The 17,996-nt window shown below is 35.0% G+C and overlaps 1 protein-coding gene across 2 annotated transcripts in view; it reads right to left on the bottom strand.

Annotated features, from left to right (window-relative positions):
- Positions 1 to 17,996, bottom strand: part of CPNE8 (copine 8) — a 306,320-nt gene that overhangs the window by 213,776 nt on the left and 74,548 nt on the right. For both annotated transcript variants that reach the window (XM_059934544.1, XM_059934545.1), the window contains exon 4: positions 5,974 to 6,077. In XM_059934544.1, the coding sequence (XP_059790527.1) occupies positions 5,974 to 6,077 (104 nt within the window). The remainder of the gene's footprint in view (positions 1 to 5,973; positions 6,078 to 17,996) is intronic.

Consider the following 17,996-nt stretch of genomic DNA (forward strand, 5'->3'; position numbering starts at 1 on the left):
CTCTTCTTCACATCAGGGCATTTTGATCACTCTCAACAGCTGTAAACTAGAATTTTGAATCAACAAATTGTCAACATCTACTGAAGACCTACAAGTATTGGTTAAAAAAATATATTTCTTATTCAAGAAATTTTTCTTGTTCAAAACAATTTCTAAGGGTAAAATTAAAATTAGCAACTGTAGCAATATCAAAGGTAAAACATAACTCTGCTGGCTCCTTCTCAAGTATCATCCCTGGAAACCGTTTTCTATAAAGGGTTTAGTGTGGACTAGGGAGAAATAACATGGTATATTCAGCTCAGTTAAAAAAGCAGAAAGAAAAGTATTTATGTTTTCATCACAAAGAGTTTAAGTATCCTCACATACAATCCTCCTTCATTGTCTTTAACAAAGCTTTTAATGCTATTACCTCAAAAATAGGTAATTTACAGCATACCTCTGAAGGCTTTAGATAATATGCTGGATTACAGTGCACTCGAAATAACCATGATTTTTCTTCTAAGGGAATTTTCCTTCTAATTTTTCTAAAAGTATCACTGGTTTTAATCCTCACAAGTCAGAACATAAACATGACATCCTAAATAGTTAAAAATATATCTGTGTGCATGGGGGTGGGGCTTTGTGAATGTGGGTGTCTGTCTATGTTTATAAGTGCCATAATCTCCTTAAGTAAAAGAGAATACACTGCAAAGCAGAAGTTCAGTAGTTTACTCCCAGGATGGTACACTTGTGCCTAAATGTACTAACAGCAATTTTGTAAAACATTTCATCCTGCTGTTGAAATCTTATTAGTAGAGTACTGAATTGGCAATAACTGATTTGAATGGCTCCGAAGGATTATGTTTTCTAATGGAGGGTAACACATGTTGACTGGAATTTTTCCTGTATTTCTGAAATTCCAACTAAGGCCCAAAGCTGTAAACAAAAGATGCTGAGTTTCTCCTCATGCTTAGATCAGAGATCCCGTTGAGTCACTCTCATTAGGGTCAGACCCTTCTCCACAAGGCTTACTCATGAAGTGACAGGCTATTCCTTACTTCTGGGGGGACATCAGGAGGTTCTTTCCACTCCCTAAAGCAAGGTGAAGGGGAGCTCCAAAACCTAGGGTGATTGTGTGAAGAGGAGGACAGCATCTGGTTTCCCTGCCACTTAAAGAACCTGCCTATGGGTCCATCCTAGGATGCCAATGGAAGAGGATGTTAGCTGACAGTGTTAGGAAGTGCCTTCTAAGAGCTGAAGAACAAGGAACAATGTCCTTTTGAAAGCAAGAAGGACCCTCTGGGGCTCCTGGGTACGGAAGCCTTTCCATGTCCCCTGTTTCTCATTTGTAGGGAACAGACTCCAGCCTCCATAAGCGTCCCTGAGTTCCAAAGGGCAGTTTACAACAGTTGCTAATCAAGGAAGGGAGGGGATGCAGAGACAAGGGAGGAGCAGCAGAGAAACAATAGTGCAGCCTTGGGGCAGGGTCCTGGTTCGCCCTCAAGGAGTACATACACATAACAATATATTTAAGCTCTTTATAGAACTAAAACCTCCAACAAATGGAAGATGTTGGCATTATTCATTCCAGAGAAGACCACCTGAGGCCAGATTAAAGGAACCAGAGAAGCACATCAAGAGATTACCTGAGACCAGATTAGAGGAATGCAGGCCCTGAACACACCCTAATCTTATCAGGAACCCCACCCTTGAATCCTTGCTATAAAACTCATCAACAAATCTTCCCAGGTTGGGACACAAGTTTTCAAGGGCAGCAGCATGCTGTGTCTCCCTTTGTCTGGTAAAGCAATAAAGCTATTCTTTTCTACTTCACCCAAAACTCTGTCTCCGAGATTTGATTCAGCACAACTGCACAGCTTTTTAGTCCCCTTGATATGTGTCCCTTGTGGCCAGTATCCTCTAAGGTCTAGATTTTACAGAACCCACATATCTGCCTCCCAACTCCCCTAGCTTTCTGCTCTTCCACTCCCCTTCTCTCCTGCAAGTAGCTATGATAGTAGCACCAAATGAGGGGAGAGAAAGTGAAGAGTTTTGGATTAAGTTTGAGATTAAAGTTTTAAAATGAATAGTACATAACTATTAACAAAATGAGATGGTTCTAATAAACAAAAGTGATTGAAAAGTCATGCAATTAGACCTTGGCATTGTTAAGGTAGCCCTTAACCAATGGGAAAAACTGGAATTGGCAGTGTTGGGACAATTATTGGAAAAAATAAAGCAACATATTTTCCCCCAAAGTGTTGAGAATCTTCAAAAATAGATTGTAATAACATAATACATTCCATAATTATCACCATCTGATTTATCAAGGAGGAAAATCATCTACTAGGTAAGTCAAACCTACACTTGTAACTCCCTTGTTGGTGTTCTAGGCTAAATGGAAAAACAAGAGCAAAAAGAATTATATCTGATTTCTCATATTCTCCTCACATACTACATAGTGATACAGCTACCCACCCTTCTTGCTCAAAGACATTTTTGTACAGCTGTTCTGCCAATAATAAATTTTTCAACTATGACAACGAAGTAATTTATAAAGTACCTGTACTATTATAGGTGTAACAATTATATAACAAAATAAATAAATGAAAAGCTTATGACTTTATCTGTGATATATACATAGCATGATGACAGAAACCATGTCTCTTTAATGAGTAAGTACACATCAAATCAAAACGGCAGGAGAATTTTATGACTCATAGCTGATAAACTAATCTTAAAAATATCTCAGGGGCTTCCCTGGTGGCACAGTGGTTGAGAATCTGCCTGCCAATGCAGGGGACACGGGTTCGAGCCCTGGTCTGGGAAGATCCCACATGCCGCAGAGCAACTAGGCCCGTGAGCCACAACTACTGAGCCTGCGCATCTGGAGCCTGTGCTCCCAACAAGAGAGGCCGCGACAGAGAGAGGCCCGTGCACCGCGATGAAGAGTGGCCCCCACTTGCTGCAACTAGAGAAAGCCCTCGCACAGAAATGAAGACCCGACACAGTCAAAAATAAATAAATAAATTAATTCATTAAAAAAATAAAAATAAAAAAATATCTCAGGCAAATCACCATAACAATAATTGTGGATTAATCAGAACTTACAGGAATTCGGGCCACTGCTGCCAGGAATCAGGAATACATATTCATTCATTTTCTTTCTCTCTCTCTCTGATTACAATTTTCTATCAGCATTGAAAGTTAACTAAAAATACCTCCCAAAAGCCATTTCTCAAACCTTCCATAATATGCAATTGTTTAGATGTTGTACTTCCAAAGCTTCTTTTTTATTGTTTTTTAGAATTTTGTAAAGTCAATACACAGGTTAACTAAATACAACACAATTCTGAAAACCATTTACACCTATCTGTTGGCCAATGTAGACTACCGCACTATTCAGCACTGCTGTTTCTTCAAAGGGACATGTTACTGTAAACATGTTGGAGTATTTGTGGTAGTGCTCTGAGTGATGTACACTGGGATTACAGGTGATTTTATTGACTACTTTATCCTTTTCTCATTTCCTAAATTTTCTACAATGAACATTTTCTCCTAGGACTAATACATTGCTAAGACAAAATTTAAAAACTAAATTTAAAAACTAATCATAGTTAGGTACAATGGATAAATAGGTACTCATAACTAGAGAACAATTACACTATTCTTCACATTTATTTAGATAGATATGGTGGAAAAATCATAATGTTTAAAAAGGAAAAAAGAAAGCCTGCTCTCCCAAGTTATATGAGATACTTGCAAAAGTGGGAAATCAGAAGAAATTATTTAAAGTGATATCAAAAATAGTACATAAACTAAGAGAATATACTTGTTACTTTTCTTGATAATCTATCTCCAGGTATCCCTTTCTCTGGTCCTAACTGTCTAAAGATAGATAGAGATCATATAAAATTGAAATAATATTATTTGACTCAAATTTCTGAAATTAACCAAATACATTCAAAAGTTTAAATGATACTTATTTAACTCAATTTTGCAATATGCTTTCACATTTCAAACATTATACAATTTCTATGAGAAATCCTGTAATTTTTAGAAAAAAAGAAAAAACTGAAGAAGTTAAAATATATCATTTACCTACACTAATTTGGTACTTTATTTATTCTTGTTACACTATGATAAAATAATACAACATGCTCCCATTCTAATCAAACATACTAATTTCCTACATATTCTTACTTTTGCTTGCTTAGATTAAATATATTCCATTACTACATTCACTGTGCAGTAGAACACTTCAAACATATACTTTCATCAGTATTAGATAACCAAGACAAAATAAAAATTCCTCAGTCCAGGCATTATTTATTCTCTTCATAAAAATTTAGACATTCAGGTTTTGTACCATTAAATTATAAACTATTTTATGCAAAATTTGATTCTATATTGGAAAGGACAGATCCCATGAACATGTTAATTAAACTATCCAGGCCTCGGTTTTCTCATTTATAAAAATGAGATAACTCTGCCTCAGAAACTTACTGGTTGGTTAAATCTGTTTACATATAGCAATGATTCTATTACAAACTGTGAATAATAGCAGTAGTATTACTATCACAAACCACATCTTTTTGTCTGTACTTACAAAACTTACTCTCAAACGGTATGAGCTTCTATAGTTATTTTACTTAGTTTATAAATAACTGGAAGATATTAGTAACAAACATATTAAACCATCTAATCATTCTTTTCCATATTTCCACCAGTAAGCGTGCTAAAGCTTTGTTTTCTTTTTTTTAATTCCCTGAATCACATACAGTACAATATTACTGATTTATCACAAAATATTAGAGAAATATGTTAAGTTCTATCAATGCCCTAACTTCCTTCCTACCTTTAAGTCTTCCTTGTCCATGCTAAGCATACCTGGTGAGCTTGACAAACACAGTATAAGTATCAGGTGTTTCCCTAACCTAATATATTCTCATTTGAGTCATTAGTTTGTCAAAGTAACTCTTGAAATGGCATTTGGTAAAATAGTCATAATATTTAAATGACTAACCAACACCAAGTTCAGTGGAATTATATTTTCTTACCTGGACACTCCTTAAAATCCATTAGCTTCCTTAGTCTCATGTTCAGTAGAGATGAGCACGTGACCACCACTGTGTGTACAGGTAAATCATTCTTTACCTACTTCTCTCCAGAATGACCTGACCAGCTCTTAATTTTTGCTCTCTGATCTACTGACTAACATTTGATTGCTATCATCCTTTTTAGAGCACCATTTTCCTTCCTTTCATTCTACTAATGCAATTCTATAATAGCCACAGTTATGAATGTGAAATGACGTGGACTTAAGAAACCAATACAAGGAGGGCTAAAATTAGACAACAGTGGGTGAGTACCACAGTTCACCTCTGTGGAACAAATACTCAATAAACTAATAATAACTAATAATATCTTGTAAACTGACTGACTCCAGATTCTCTGTGGATAGGGAGTTGAACTTAAAGATAATATTTTAATATGCCTGATTCAGCATCAAAATAAAAAGAATATTAAAAATTCTAGCTTTATCATCCTGAGTCTTGGAAATATGAGTCCACAAAGGGATAAAGGGAGCCATAGTTAGGCAGAGATCCATGTACTATACAAAGAAGCAGCTGAGAGAAACCAAGATCTGGGGAATGTCAGCCATGGGAATATATGAGGATCACCTTGGGGTATAAGTAGAACCTGTAAGAAACCTACTGAGGCATAGGATGGTTTGAAAGAATGTCCATATATACCACCCAGCATTTCTACATGGTTAAATTAATCACTTATATTTTCAATAAACAGGTAGCAGAAAATCTATAAAATGCAAAGCAAGGCTGGGGACGGTGCTCAGGCCACACTCTAAATAGAATTAATCTGATTTTCTGCTAATATAATCTAGTATTTAGAACATCCATAGGACCCAACCTTATGTTATGGCTGTAGTCTTTAAAAATCATTTTTTAAAATGCAAGTTTTACTGGAACTTACAAGTCAAAACGAAGATTCTCTCTTTCTTCAAAAAAGTAGTCCAGAATAAACTTTCTTACAAAATCAGGATTTAAAGTATTATCAATTACTTCAGTCCTTCCAAACTGTTGAGGAAAAGAGAGAGAGGTTAAAATCAAGCCTTGCATGGTTACTTACTGCAGTATAGTGCTTATTATTAATATATTTCCTTGAAAACATAATCAATGAATATCCAAATGACTTGATAAAATAAAAGCTTTTAGAGATCAAATCATCCCTCTTATTCACTCAGGGAATTCAGAAAATGAGCCCTGAGTTCATTCACATTTACTGGAAAAGCAGCTTCTGAAAATTCATATAACAACAATAACACTTCCTCCACTTTTCTCCCCACTTGAAAGCCAAATCCCTTTCCAATCAAAAGAAGTTATTTCCACCTTAAATTTAAATTTATCACAAATATTCTTCCTAACCTAGTGTATAACTAGGCCAACCAATACATATTCTTACAACTGGAGGGCTCGGTTATGAGAATATGTGTTCATATTCAGCTCATAATCAAGCAGTCCTCTACACAGAATAGTTTATTAGCCATGTTCAAGGAAACACTTTCTTATAATCTATTATACAATTCAATCATTTTTTTGTTTGTTTTGTTCTGCTTTAATTCTTATAGTATCTAGATAGACAAAATGAGACCTACGATTCTTGCATGCTTTTAAGCTACTGTATTACACTTTTGCTTAGAAAAAATGTTTCTCCATCTTAGGGGAAGTGGAAACCAATAAACAGAACTCCTTCCTCTCAATGTGAAGGAAGGCCATCAGGCACTGCTTCCAAAGGTAGAGCAAAAATATAAACTTTATATCTCTTTTTTTGTATTTGGCTTACATTCTTCCCCTCCTACTAACATGGTATTCTAAAGAGGGAATTTTAACCTTTAGTTCTGAACAGCATTATGCATGCTGTCTTACCAGAGAACTCTTATTAAAGTTCAAGGCAAAACTATCTTTTTATTAGGAATAAGAAAACTACTAATCCACCATAAAGTAAAGGTCATGAGCTTATCACATAAATTGTGATAATAAAGCTATGATACAAAATCTTGATGACAGGGACTTCCCTGGTGGTGCAGTAGTTAAGAATCCGCCTGCCAATGCAGGGGAAATGGGTTCAAGCCCTGGTCCAGGAAGATCCCACATATTGTGGAGCAACTAAACCAGTGAGCCACAACGACTGAGCCTGCACTCTAGAGCCCACGAGCCACAACTACGGAGCCTGCGCTCTAGAGCCCACGAGGCACAACTACTGAGCATGTGTGCCACAACTACTGAAGGCCACGTGCCTAGAGCCCGCACTCCGCAACAAGAGAAGCCACCACAATGAGAAGCCCACGCACCACAACGAAAAGTAGCCCCGACTCACCACAACTAGAGAAAGCTCATGCGCAGTAACGAAGGACCCAATGCAGCGAAAAATAAATACATACATACATAAATTTTTTTTAACATCTTTATTGGAGTATAATTGCTTTACAATGGTGTGTTAGTTTCTGCTGTATAACGAAGTGAATCAGCTATACATATACATATATCCCCATATCCCCTCCCTTTTGCATCTCCCTCCCACCCTCCCTATCCCACCACTCTGTGACCACCACTTTGTGTCACAAAGCACCGAGCTGATCTCCCTGTGCTATGCAGCTGCTTCTCACTAGCTACCTATTTTACATTTGGTAGTGTATATATGTCCGTGCCACTCTCACTGTCCCAGCTTACCCTTCCCCTTCCCCGTGTCCTCAAGTCCATTCTCTATATCTGCGTCTTTATTACATAAATTTATAAAAAAAAATATTGATGACAAAAGATTGATTATGGCTATTACTAACTATCTGAAAAAGAACTAGTTTGCAGAGGCTTATGCATTAGGCAATGTTTCATATCTTGGACCAAAATCATAAAGGCAAATCATAACTCAGGTAACTAATTCAACATTTCAAAAATATTGAACATTTATTTGAACAATAATAATAATTACAACCACCATTGAGTACTTTACTTTGTTCTAAGCACTTTTCACACATTACTTTAAATCTTTACCATAACCCCACAAGGTAGGTGTTAGTAGTTCTACTTTAAGATGCGAAAATTGAGGTAGAGGGTCCCAACCTAAGTCACTTTGGATACAAAATCTACATTCATTCTTTCTAGGACTCTCCCTTATTTCAGCATAGAATATATTAGGCCTTGGGAAGATTCAACAATGAGCCTATCCACGGTTTCTAATTTTAAGGGAATGGGAATAAGAGCATGTACCAAAAAACACAGGCTGACAGTACACATGCACCCCAAAAAAGCAATGTAGAGGTCAAGGAGTACAAATCTGAACCAGAGAGAGCCTGGGTCCACCCAGCCTTTCTACTGCCTGGAGGCAAAATGGTTTCCAGACCAGAGCAGAGAATATCAAACTAACAAACGTACAACACTCTCAAAGAAAAACTCAGGCAGCACCCATATTCCCCAGCACCCCAATACCTCTTGTGGATTTTAACCCAAACCCTCACTCAGAGGGAAGAAGTTAGAGTGGAATTCTCAGGGTAAGGTTCACGGAGTTTCAAAGCCAGCAACTTGGGCCTAGAAGCCATTAAAACAAGCTTGTTTTAGGGAACAATGGCTTGTCAGCAATATGGGTGGCTGAGTATACTCTGCCATCTCAAGTGAAGATTAATATGTAGCCATTAAAATTTCAGCTAATCACCTATAAATTATGAACATCTACTATAATATGCCTTCTGACACATAGCCCTGAAATTGCTTTCGATGATGTCACCAGTGACCTTCATATTGCTAAATCAAGTGGTCACTTCTTGGCCGTCATCACATCAGACTACTCAGCAGCATTTGACAAAACTGCCCATTCCTTCCATTCTGAAGCAGGCTTTTCTGGTTTTTTGACACCACATTGCCCTGTTTTTCTCTTCTTCTTAGATTCTCAGACATGCAATCTCTCACTGTCAGAGCACAATTCCAGGCCCTCTTCATCTGTCAATCTTCACTTTTCTATTAGGTTATTTAATCTAATCTTTGGCTTTAAATCCCATTTACATGATGATAACTTTCAAATGTACATCATCAGCCCAGATTTGCCTCAAAGTAAAGACTCATGCATACAATTATCTTCTAGACTTATACGTGTGGTTGTCTTACGGGACCCCGAGAATTAACATTTAAATTTTAAATATTTATTTTATACAACAAGCACCACCCCAATCCTGGTCCTTACCTAGTCTACCCCTTGTCAATAAATGATATCACCATCTACTTGATTCCTTAGGCCATAAATGAGAGTCATCCTTTTCAACTCCTTTTTAACCAACCAACCCTACTCATCACCACCTCATAAATTGTCAATTTCAACTCCAAAACATATCTCACAGCTGTCCACTTCTCTCCCTATCTCCTGTCATCAGTTTAATTCAAGATTTTCTTCCTTCTCATGGACCACCTCAAGAGCATCCTATCTCTCTTGTTCCCCCTCCAATTCATCCTCCACATAACATCCAGAGTAAACATTTGAAAAATGTAAACATAGTCATGCAATTTCACTACCCTAAAAATCTTTAATAGCTTCCCACAGTATTTCAAATAAAACCTCTTTTCTTTGGTCTATAAGACTTGCCCCTTTCTACCTCTTAAACTTCATTATGGGCCAGTATCCCCTCTTTCTCTTTGCTCCAGACAGCTGGCCTTCTTTTACATCATTTTACACACCAAAACCTTCCCATCCGATGGCCCTTGTACTTGCTATTTCTTCTTCCTGGAATGTTCTTAACATCACGCTTGCATGGCTGACTTTTTTTATCCTTTCAGCCTCTGGCTTTAAACACCCAGTCTGAAGTAGGTCCCCCAGCCCTACTATTATTCTCCTTCATAGTACCTGTTTGTTTTCCCTCATAAAACTTATACTTTGGAATTATATTAATACTTTTATTTGTTTTATATTTCCCTTACTAGACAATAAGCTCCATTTAGGCACAGAATAGACATATCTGTTTGGTTCATATAATTACAAAATTAAACAAATGGTTAACTAAGGTGATCTTCAATATATTGTTCAGAGAAAAAATATCAAGGGAAGTTTATAGTATAATACCAATTTTGATTAAAATATGTTTGTGTGTGTGTGTGTGTGTGTGTGTGTGTATATATATATATATATATATATATATATATATATATAAATACAAAGAAAAATAGAAGTATACCAGAATGTATCAACTATATTCTAATTGCTTTTTTTCACTATGTATTTGTGGGTTTTCCTAATTTCTTGCAGTATATTTTACTTTTAAAATAAGAAGCATAAAACTTTTAAGCAGTGTTCCAGTTTTTTAAGTCATTCTATTATGAAAAGTGAAAACTGGCAATAATAAGAAATCCACAGATAAATTATGATTAGTTCAGCTCATGGGAAATATGCTGGTTCTTTCCCAGAGGATGGAATATACTAGCTATCAACCAAGTGATTAATCTTCTTGACTTGAAATAAAATTTAAGTCTTAGCTAATGCTACCACTAAATAAAGATTTTCTAATTCTTTGGAAAATGTACAGCTGCATATAATTCTGTTCAGATCAGAGAGGGTTAAAATTTTGAGGCAAGACAATTATTAATAATATTTGTTAACCGTATACACCAGAAACAGCTACTTTTGAAAGAATTGTAATTTGTATCCTAAAACATCTTTTTCTGAATACCAACAATACTGGGTTGTCAGAAGTACCTACAAACCTGATTACAATAACATCTGGCACAATGAACATATCTAAATATGTGGACAGCAGAGCAGTTTAACATAATTATACAGTATTGTTTCCTCATTTCATAAATTGAAAACCGTTAGAAAAAAAATTTTTTACTAACCAAGTGTGAAAGTTCCCAGTCATTTGAAAAAGTATGTAAACTGTTAATTTTGTTAGAAAACAAAACACCATTTCTTGTAAAGCTTTAAGCAAAAAATAAAAAACAATTCACAATCGAGTCATTGAAAAATTTCCTTTGTTTTATGCTTGAGCTAATCGGATAAATACCTGCTTTTCCAATTTAGGAACAAATCTTACAGAAAATAACAGAATGGAAATACTTCTGATTTTTAAATCAACTAACTGTTAAACTCCTTTAGAAGAACAGTACTGGAAAGAACATTCAACTGTTTATTGCACCACGCAAATGAACTCTGTTATGAGAAAAATGTTCAAGAAGGTTTAATATATGGTGAAGGCCCAGAACAATCACCCAATCTCACATTAATTTGTCAACTAAAATGAAAGTGATGAAGAAAAAAGTTCATGTGAACTAGTGCACATCTTTATTTCAGTTATTAAATTAGAATTAAATCTTAGTAGCAGTGATATATAGAGGACAGTCTCCAGAGATTAGACAAGAAGACTAGATAAACTGAATAGTGCAGACAGAATATTAAGACAAAGTAAAAAAAAACACTCAATTTAGGGCTATACATATCTAACCTGCATAAAGGATGCCAAGTGTAAGCATGCACAAGTGCACACGCACGCACGTACATACACACACGCTCACATACACGTACACACACAACCAAAATTGAAGATTTACATTCTTAAACAGTTCCTCCTGGGAGTTAAACACTGGGATTACCAGAGAATCCATGGACCTTTTCCTCTGAGGGAAAAAGATACGAGTTCTGTCATGTAACTCATTATCCAAGACTTTATTTTTTCTTTTTTTTTTACACAAATCAGTGATGTGAAATTCACTTAATTAAAAGAAGACAAGTAGAAATTCTGAAGGTTTTGTCTAGATCTTACATTATTATAGATGAATGAGATGTAGTTATAGATGTACACACACAGACAGAGAAAGAGAAGTAAATTGACTTACTTCTAATATTCTTGGTTAAGACAGAATATTTTATATAAGGAAATTTCATTCACTTTTTGGGATGTTTTATTTTTAGGAATGAACCTAAATCAATTACCATCAAAAAAAGAACACCTTGATTATATCTCTGTAATTGTCACACATAAAATATAGACAAAACTCCATCAATTAAAAAAATTAGATTATAGTATTTTCAAACTTAAAACATTTAATATTAAATCATGTTTTAAAAAATAACAATAATGTAAGGAACTGCTTTTACTATGTCATTCATGGCTATTAATTCTGTGATTAGTGACATGTTTTACCATGTGAAGAGAAAAAAAATGGACTCAATTTATCCAGGAGGTCCTTACTGGGGAATATGGGTTAATTTTGTCACATACCAGTGAGATTTTCATTTATGTGAGACAAATATTTTTAAACAAATTGGACAGAGTATTATTTTAATCTGCTCAATTATTTTAAATTAGATTATTTTATTTAGATGATTACCTAAATTTAATTGAAATAAACTTGAAAAATGTATTCACACCAACTCTGAAATTTTTGAATATTTAAAAGCAGTTCTATAGACACGTGCAATAAATGTTGTTGACTGGCATTCACTAAAAAGTAGGCAATAATTAATTTCATATACTCAAAACTAATCTTTATTCAATTATCTTAAAATTCCTCCAAATCAATAATTCCTAGATTTTTTTTTGAATTATTAAATTCTCTTACTGCCTTTCTTTATGATGCAACACTCTTCCTCCCCTTCCTGAAATTACTGTATATAAGACAGATCTTTAGGATAGTTTCAACATGGAGATTCTTAAATTCTCAATGCTAATTTTTGTGAGTTTTATTCATTTTAATTTTTTGTTCAGAACTTTATAGTAAAATAGAAACACTGCAAAGCTAAGTCTACAAATTATTTTCATTCAAAAGCAATCAGAATCAACTTTTAATTCTGCCTATGGCAAATTAGGTTGTTTCAGACCAACTTTTCCCCTGAGAACAATTAGAAAAGTTGAATGAAATATTAAAACAATTTTTTTGCATGCACAAGAGAGCTAACAAAAATTTATAAATTGTGGAAACAAAAATCTGGAAAAAAAAGGAGCAAAAAGAGGAGCCTGGTAGGATCCTGTATTTGAAAAAGAGAAGCCAAGTTGAGCAGAAATTTCCACAGCCTCATCCACCTAGGAGAGACAATGGAGTTTAAAAAAATACATGCATGTTCATTCTATATTTCTTTCCACATTGCTATATGTTTTTAACTTTTTAAAATTGGGATTAAAAATAAAGTAACAAATATTCAGGGTTAGGATCTCAAAAGGCTACACCAAGGAGTAAAGATGAATCACAAAATTAATCCTCAGGAGGAATAAAGCTCAACTTAGAGTCAGTCAAATCTTTAACTGAATTACAGTGTATTTTTCTAGCCTAGCTGTCTCCCCAGAAGCAAAAGTAAACCCACTCTGAAGAAATATAAATTCATTCAAAGCCTCAAGTTATCCCTAACTGTTCCTATACAATATCCAGCAATTATTATCAGGCATGAGAACTGCTTCCAGCTCAAATGGAGTCACTTATAACAGGCAAACACTTCTGAGAACCAGAAAGGGTAAATAAAATACAAAAATGTATTGTTTGATATTATTGTAGAGATGCAAAGACAGCCAAGTGCTGAAAAGCCTAATGCTGAGAGAAGGGAAATTAATGTGAGCCCAACTTTTGCTTGGAACAAACAGTGACAAAGAAAAGAGAAAGTCCAGATAAAAATGGAGAGAGAAGCAAAGCCAGAAGTCTCAGCAACAATTTGCCATACTTTTGAGGACTGTATAACTAAACAGAGGTAGGAGTTTTGTGAAGCTAGAAAAGCTATCTGAAACCAAATTCCTTTCAAATTTCAGGAAAACTAAAGGTATCAAGGTCCAATTACATACAAAGTTGCCATTAAAAAAGGAGATTAGAGGGCAGAATAATACCCCTACTGGAAATGAAAGCATGACAAAATATAGACTAAAAACCAGATCAAAACTGTAATGTAGTATTTCAAATGGAGATAAACACATAAAGAAAATTATAGAAAACATGAATGAACAGCATAAATCAGAATAAGAAACACTGAGAAATGAGGTGATAGAAATCAAGGAAGAAATATACGTAAAATAAAACATTTTAGAAATGAAAGAAACTAGTAAGGACACAAGAATAAATAAGTGCAATACATAATGCCTTAATACAAGTTGGAAGGAAATTTCTGTTTTTAAGAATCAAAAAAGATGAAGAGTTGAGAGAAGGTAGAAAATTACATGAATAAAATCAAAGCAAAGAAAAAATATTAAAAACAAAATTCATTAGCGCATGACTTAGAGAAAAATAAAATTAGATTTTCACCAGACTTTTTGACGGAAATGCTTTATGACAAAAGAAAATGGAATCCATACTTAATATACCTAAGGAAAGTGTGATCAAAAGATTTTCTATTCTTCATATTTAAAGGACACAGATTGTTATCAACATAGAAGAACCAGGGGAATATTGTTCCCATGAACTTTTCTTAAGAATCTACACTAGAGATCATGCTTTCAATAACCACAATGACTAGAGAGATATAGATTTTCCTTGACTTACGATGGGGTTACATCCTGATGAACCCATCATAAATTGAAAATGTCCTAAGTCAAAAATGCATTTAATATACCTAACCTACTGAACATCCCAGCTTAGCCTTAGCCTACCTTAAAAGTGCTTACTTTTAAGAACACTTTTAAGAACATTTAACACTAGTCTACAGTTGGGCAAAATAATCTAACACAAAACCTATTTTATAATAAATATATTATAAACATTTTATACTAAAGTGTTAAACATCTCATGTAATTTATTAAATACTGTACTGAAAGTGAAAACCAGAATGGTCCTGTAGGTACAGAATGGTTGTAAGTGTACCAGTTGTTTACCCTCATGATCGTGTGGCTGACTGGGAGCTGTGGCTTGCTGCTGCTGCCCAGAATCACTAGAGAGTATTTCTAGCTCTGGAAGAGATCAAAATTCAAAGTTCAAAGTACGGTTTCTACTGAATGCTGATTCACACTATCGTAAAGTCACAAAATCATAAGTCGAACACATGGAGTAGTGGTGAGAATTACTCATAGAACTAAGACTAAATTAGAGCTAAATGAGAGTATTTAGTGGCAATATGATTTGATAATGTTGATACAGGGTAATATTATTCCAACTAACAAGTGAAAATTCCCAGTGATCTAGGCACTAAACATCAATGGATACTAACACCAAAAAAGAGTGCCTCCAAATGAAAGTTCACACCACCAACGATAGCTTTGTTAAAATAACTAAACCTGTGTCTGATCACACTTTTGAGTCAGCTTGTCAAATTGAAGATATACAAAGAACAGAAAAACATGATGAACTGAACCATAAGCATATAGTCAGTAAGATCCTGACTATGGAACTATAGATCAAATGGTCCAGATTCTTTAAGAGACAAGTTGAAAGAAAACCAGAGGGATGGAGGGAAAGCTGTAGGTGAAAACAGAAAGAAAATGTATGCCAGTTCTTTTTTTTTTTTTTTAAGTGTTTAAGACTAAACTATAATGTCGAGAGGTACACACTTGGATGAAAAAACCATAAATGCACAGGCACACACACACACACACACACTCACACAAATGCACACAAACACATCATTACTCCATGAAAACAGAGAGCTCTGATTAAGAGGGGCATGTGGCAGGAAACTTTGGGTGGCTGGCAAAGTTCTATTTCTTGACCTTGCTAATGGTTACAAAGATGTTTGCCTTATAATAATTCACTATGTTTTCCACTTTTTGTATTGTTTTCTCTATATTTACAATACAAAAGAGAAAAACTTCAAAATAAAGATTTCCCCATTAAAAACAATTAAGATAATTCACTCTGGCAGTATAAATGCAAAATTGCACGAACAGAAATTTTAAAGGGATTTATTCATTCGGAATAAAAATGATCCTTGAAGGAAACATACAAATGCAACAAGAAATGAAGAGGACGTGATAGGAAATATACGAAAATATATGGAAAATAAAAAAGACTATTGACAATACAAAACATAATAAAATGTCTTGTGTGTTTAAATTATATGCAAAATTAACACTCATAATAATGACAAAAAAGACAGGAGTGGAGATAATGAGTTACAAATTTTTTTAACGTCTTTATTAGAGTATAATTGCTTTACAGTGTTGTGTTAGTTTCTGTTATATAACAAAGTGGATCAGCTATATGTATATATATAACACCATATCCCCTCACGCTTGCATCTCCTTCTCACACTCCCTATCCCACGAGTCTAGGTGGTCACAAAGCACTGAGCTGATCTCCCTGTGCAATGAAGCTGCTTCCCACTAGCTTTCTATTTTACATTTGGTAGTGTATATATGTCAATGCTGCTCTCGAACTTCGTCAGAGCTTACCCTTCCCCCTCCCCCTCCCCGTGTCCTCAAGTCCATTTGCTATATCTGCATCTTTATTCCTGTCTTGCCCCGAGGTTCATCAGAACTAATTTCTTCTTTTTCTTTAGATTCCATATATATGTGTTAGCATACGGTATTTGTTTTTCTTTTTCTGATTTACTTCACTCTGTATGACAGACTCTAGGTCCATCCACCTCTCTACAAATAACTCAATTTCATTTCTTTTTATGGCTGAGTAATATTCCATTGTAATTATGTGCCACATCTTCTTTATCCATGTATCTGTCGATGGACACTTAGGTTGCTTCCATGTCCTGGCTATTGTAAATAGTGCTACAGTGAACATTTTGATACATGACTCTTAGAATTATGGTTTTCTCAGGGTATATGCCCAGTAGTGGGATTGCTGGGTCATATGGTAGCTCTATTTTTAGTTTTTTTAAGGAACCTCCATACTGTTCTCCATAGTGGCTGTATCGATATACATTCCCACCAACAGTGCAAGAGGGTTCCCTGTTCTCCACACCCTCTCCAGCATTAATTGTTTCCAGATTTTTTGATGATGGCCATTCTGACCAGTCTGAGGTGATACCTCATTGTAGTTTTGATTTGCATTTCTCTAATGATTAGTGATGTTGAGCATCCTTTCATGTGTTTCTTGGCAATCTGTATATCTTCTTTGGAGAAATGTCTATTTAGGTCTTCTGCCCATTTTTGGATTGGGTTGTTTGTTTTTTTTGATATTGAGCTACATGAGCTACTTGTGTATTTTGGAGATTAATCCTTTGTCTGTTGCTTCATTTGCAAATTCTTTCTCCCATTCGGAAGATTGTCTTCTCGTCTCCTTTATGGTTTCCTTTGTTATGCAAAAGCTTTTAAGTTTCATTAGGTCCCATTTGTTTATTTTTCTTTTTATTTCCATTTCTCTAGGAGGTGGGTCAAAAAGGACCTTGCTGTGATTTATGTCATAGACTGTTCTCTCTAAGTTTTCCTCTAAGAGTTTTACAGTGTCTGGCCTTACATTTAGATCTTTAATCCATTTTGAGTTTACTTTTGTATATGGTGTTAGGGAGTGTTATAATTTCATTCTTTTACATGTAGCTGTCCAGTTTTCCCAGCATCACTTATTGAAGAGGCTTTCTCTTCCCCACTGTATATTCTTGCTTCATTTATCAAAGATATGGTAACCATATGTGCATGGCATGGGTTTATCACTGGGATTTCTACCCTGCTCCATTGATCTATATTTCTATTTTTGTCCCCATACCATACTGTCTTGATTATTGTAGCTTTGTAGTATAGTTTGAGGTCAGAGAGCCTGATTCCTCCAGCTCTGGTTTTCTTTCTCTAGACTGCTTTGGCTATTCCGGGTCTTTCATGTTTCCATACAAATAGTGACTTTTTTTGTTCTAGGTCTTTTAAAAATGCCATTGGTAGTATGATAGGGATTGCACTGAAACTGTAGATTGCTTTGGGTAGTATAGTCATTTTTACAATGTTGATTCTTCCAGTCCAAGAACATGATATATCTCTCCATCAGTTTATATAATCTTTAATTTCTTTCATTGGAATCTTATAGTTTTCTGCATACAGGTCTTTGGTCTCCTTAGGTAGGTTTATTCCTAAGTATTTTATTCTCTTTTGTTGTGATGGTAAATGG

This window comes from Balaenoptera ricei, chromosome 10, assembly GCF_028023285.1.
Source record: "Balaenoptera ricei isolate mBalRic1 chromosome 10, mBalRic1.hap2, whole genome shotgun sequence".
In the NCBI taxonomy this organism is placed as follows: domain Eukaryota; kingdom Metazoa; phylum Chordata; class Mammalia; order Artiodactyla; family Balaenopteridae; genus Balaenoptera; species Balaenoptera ricei.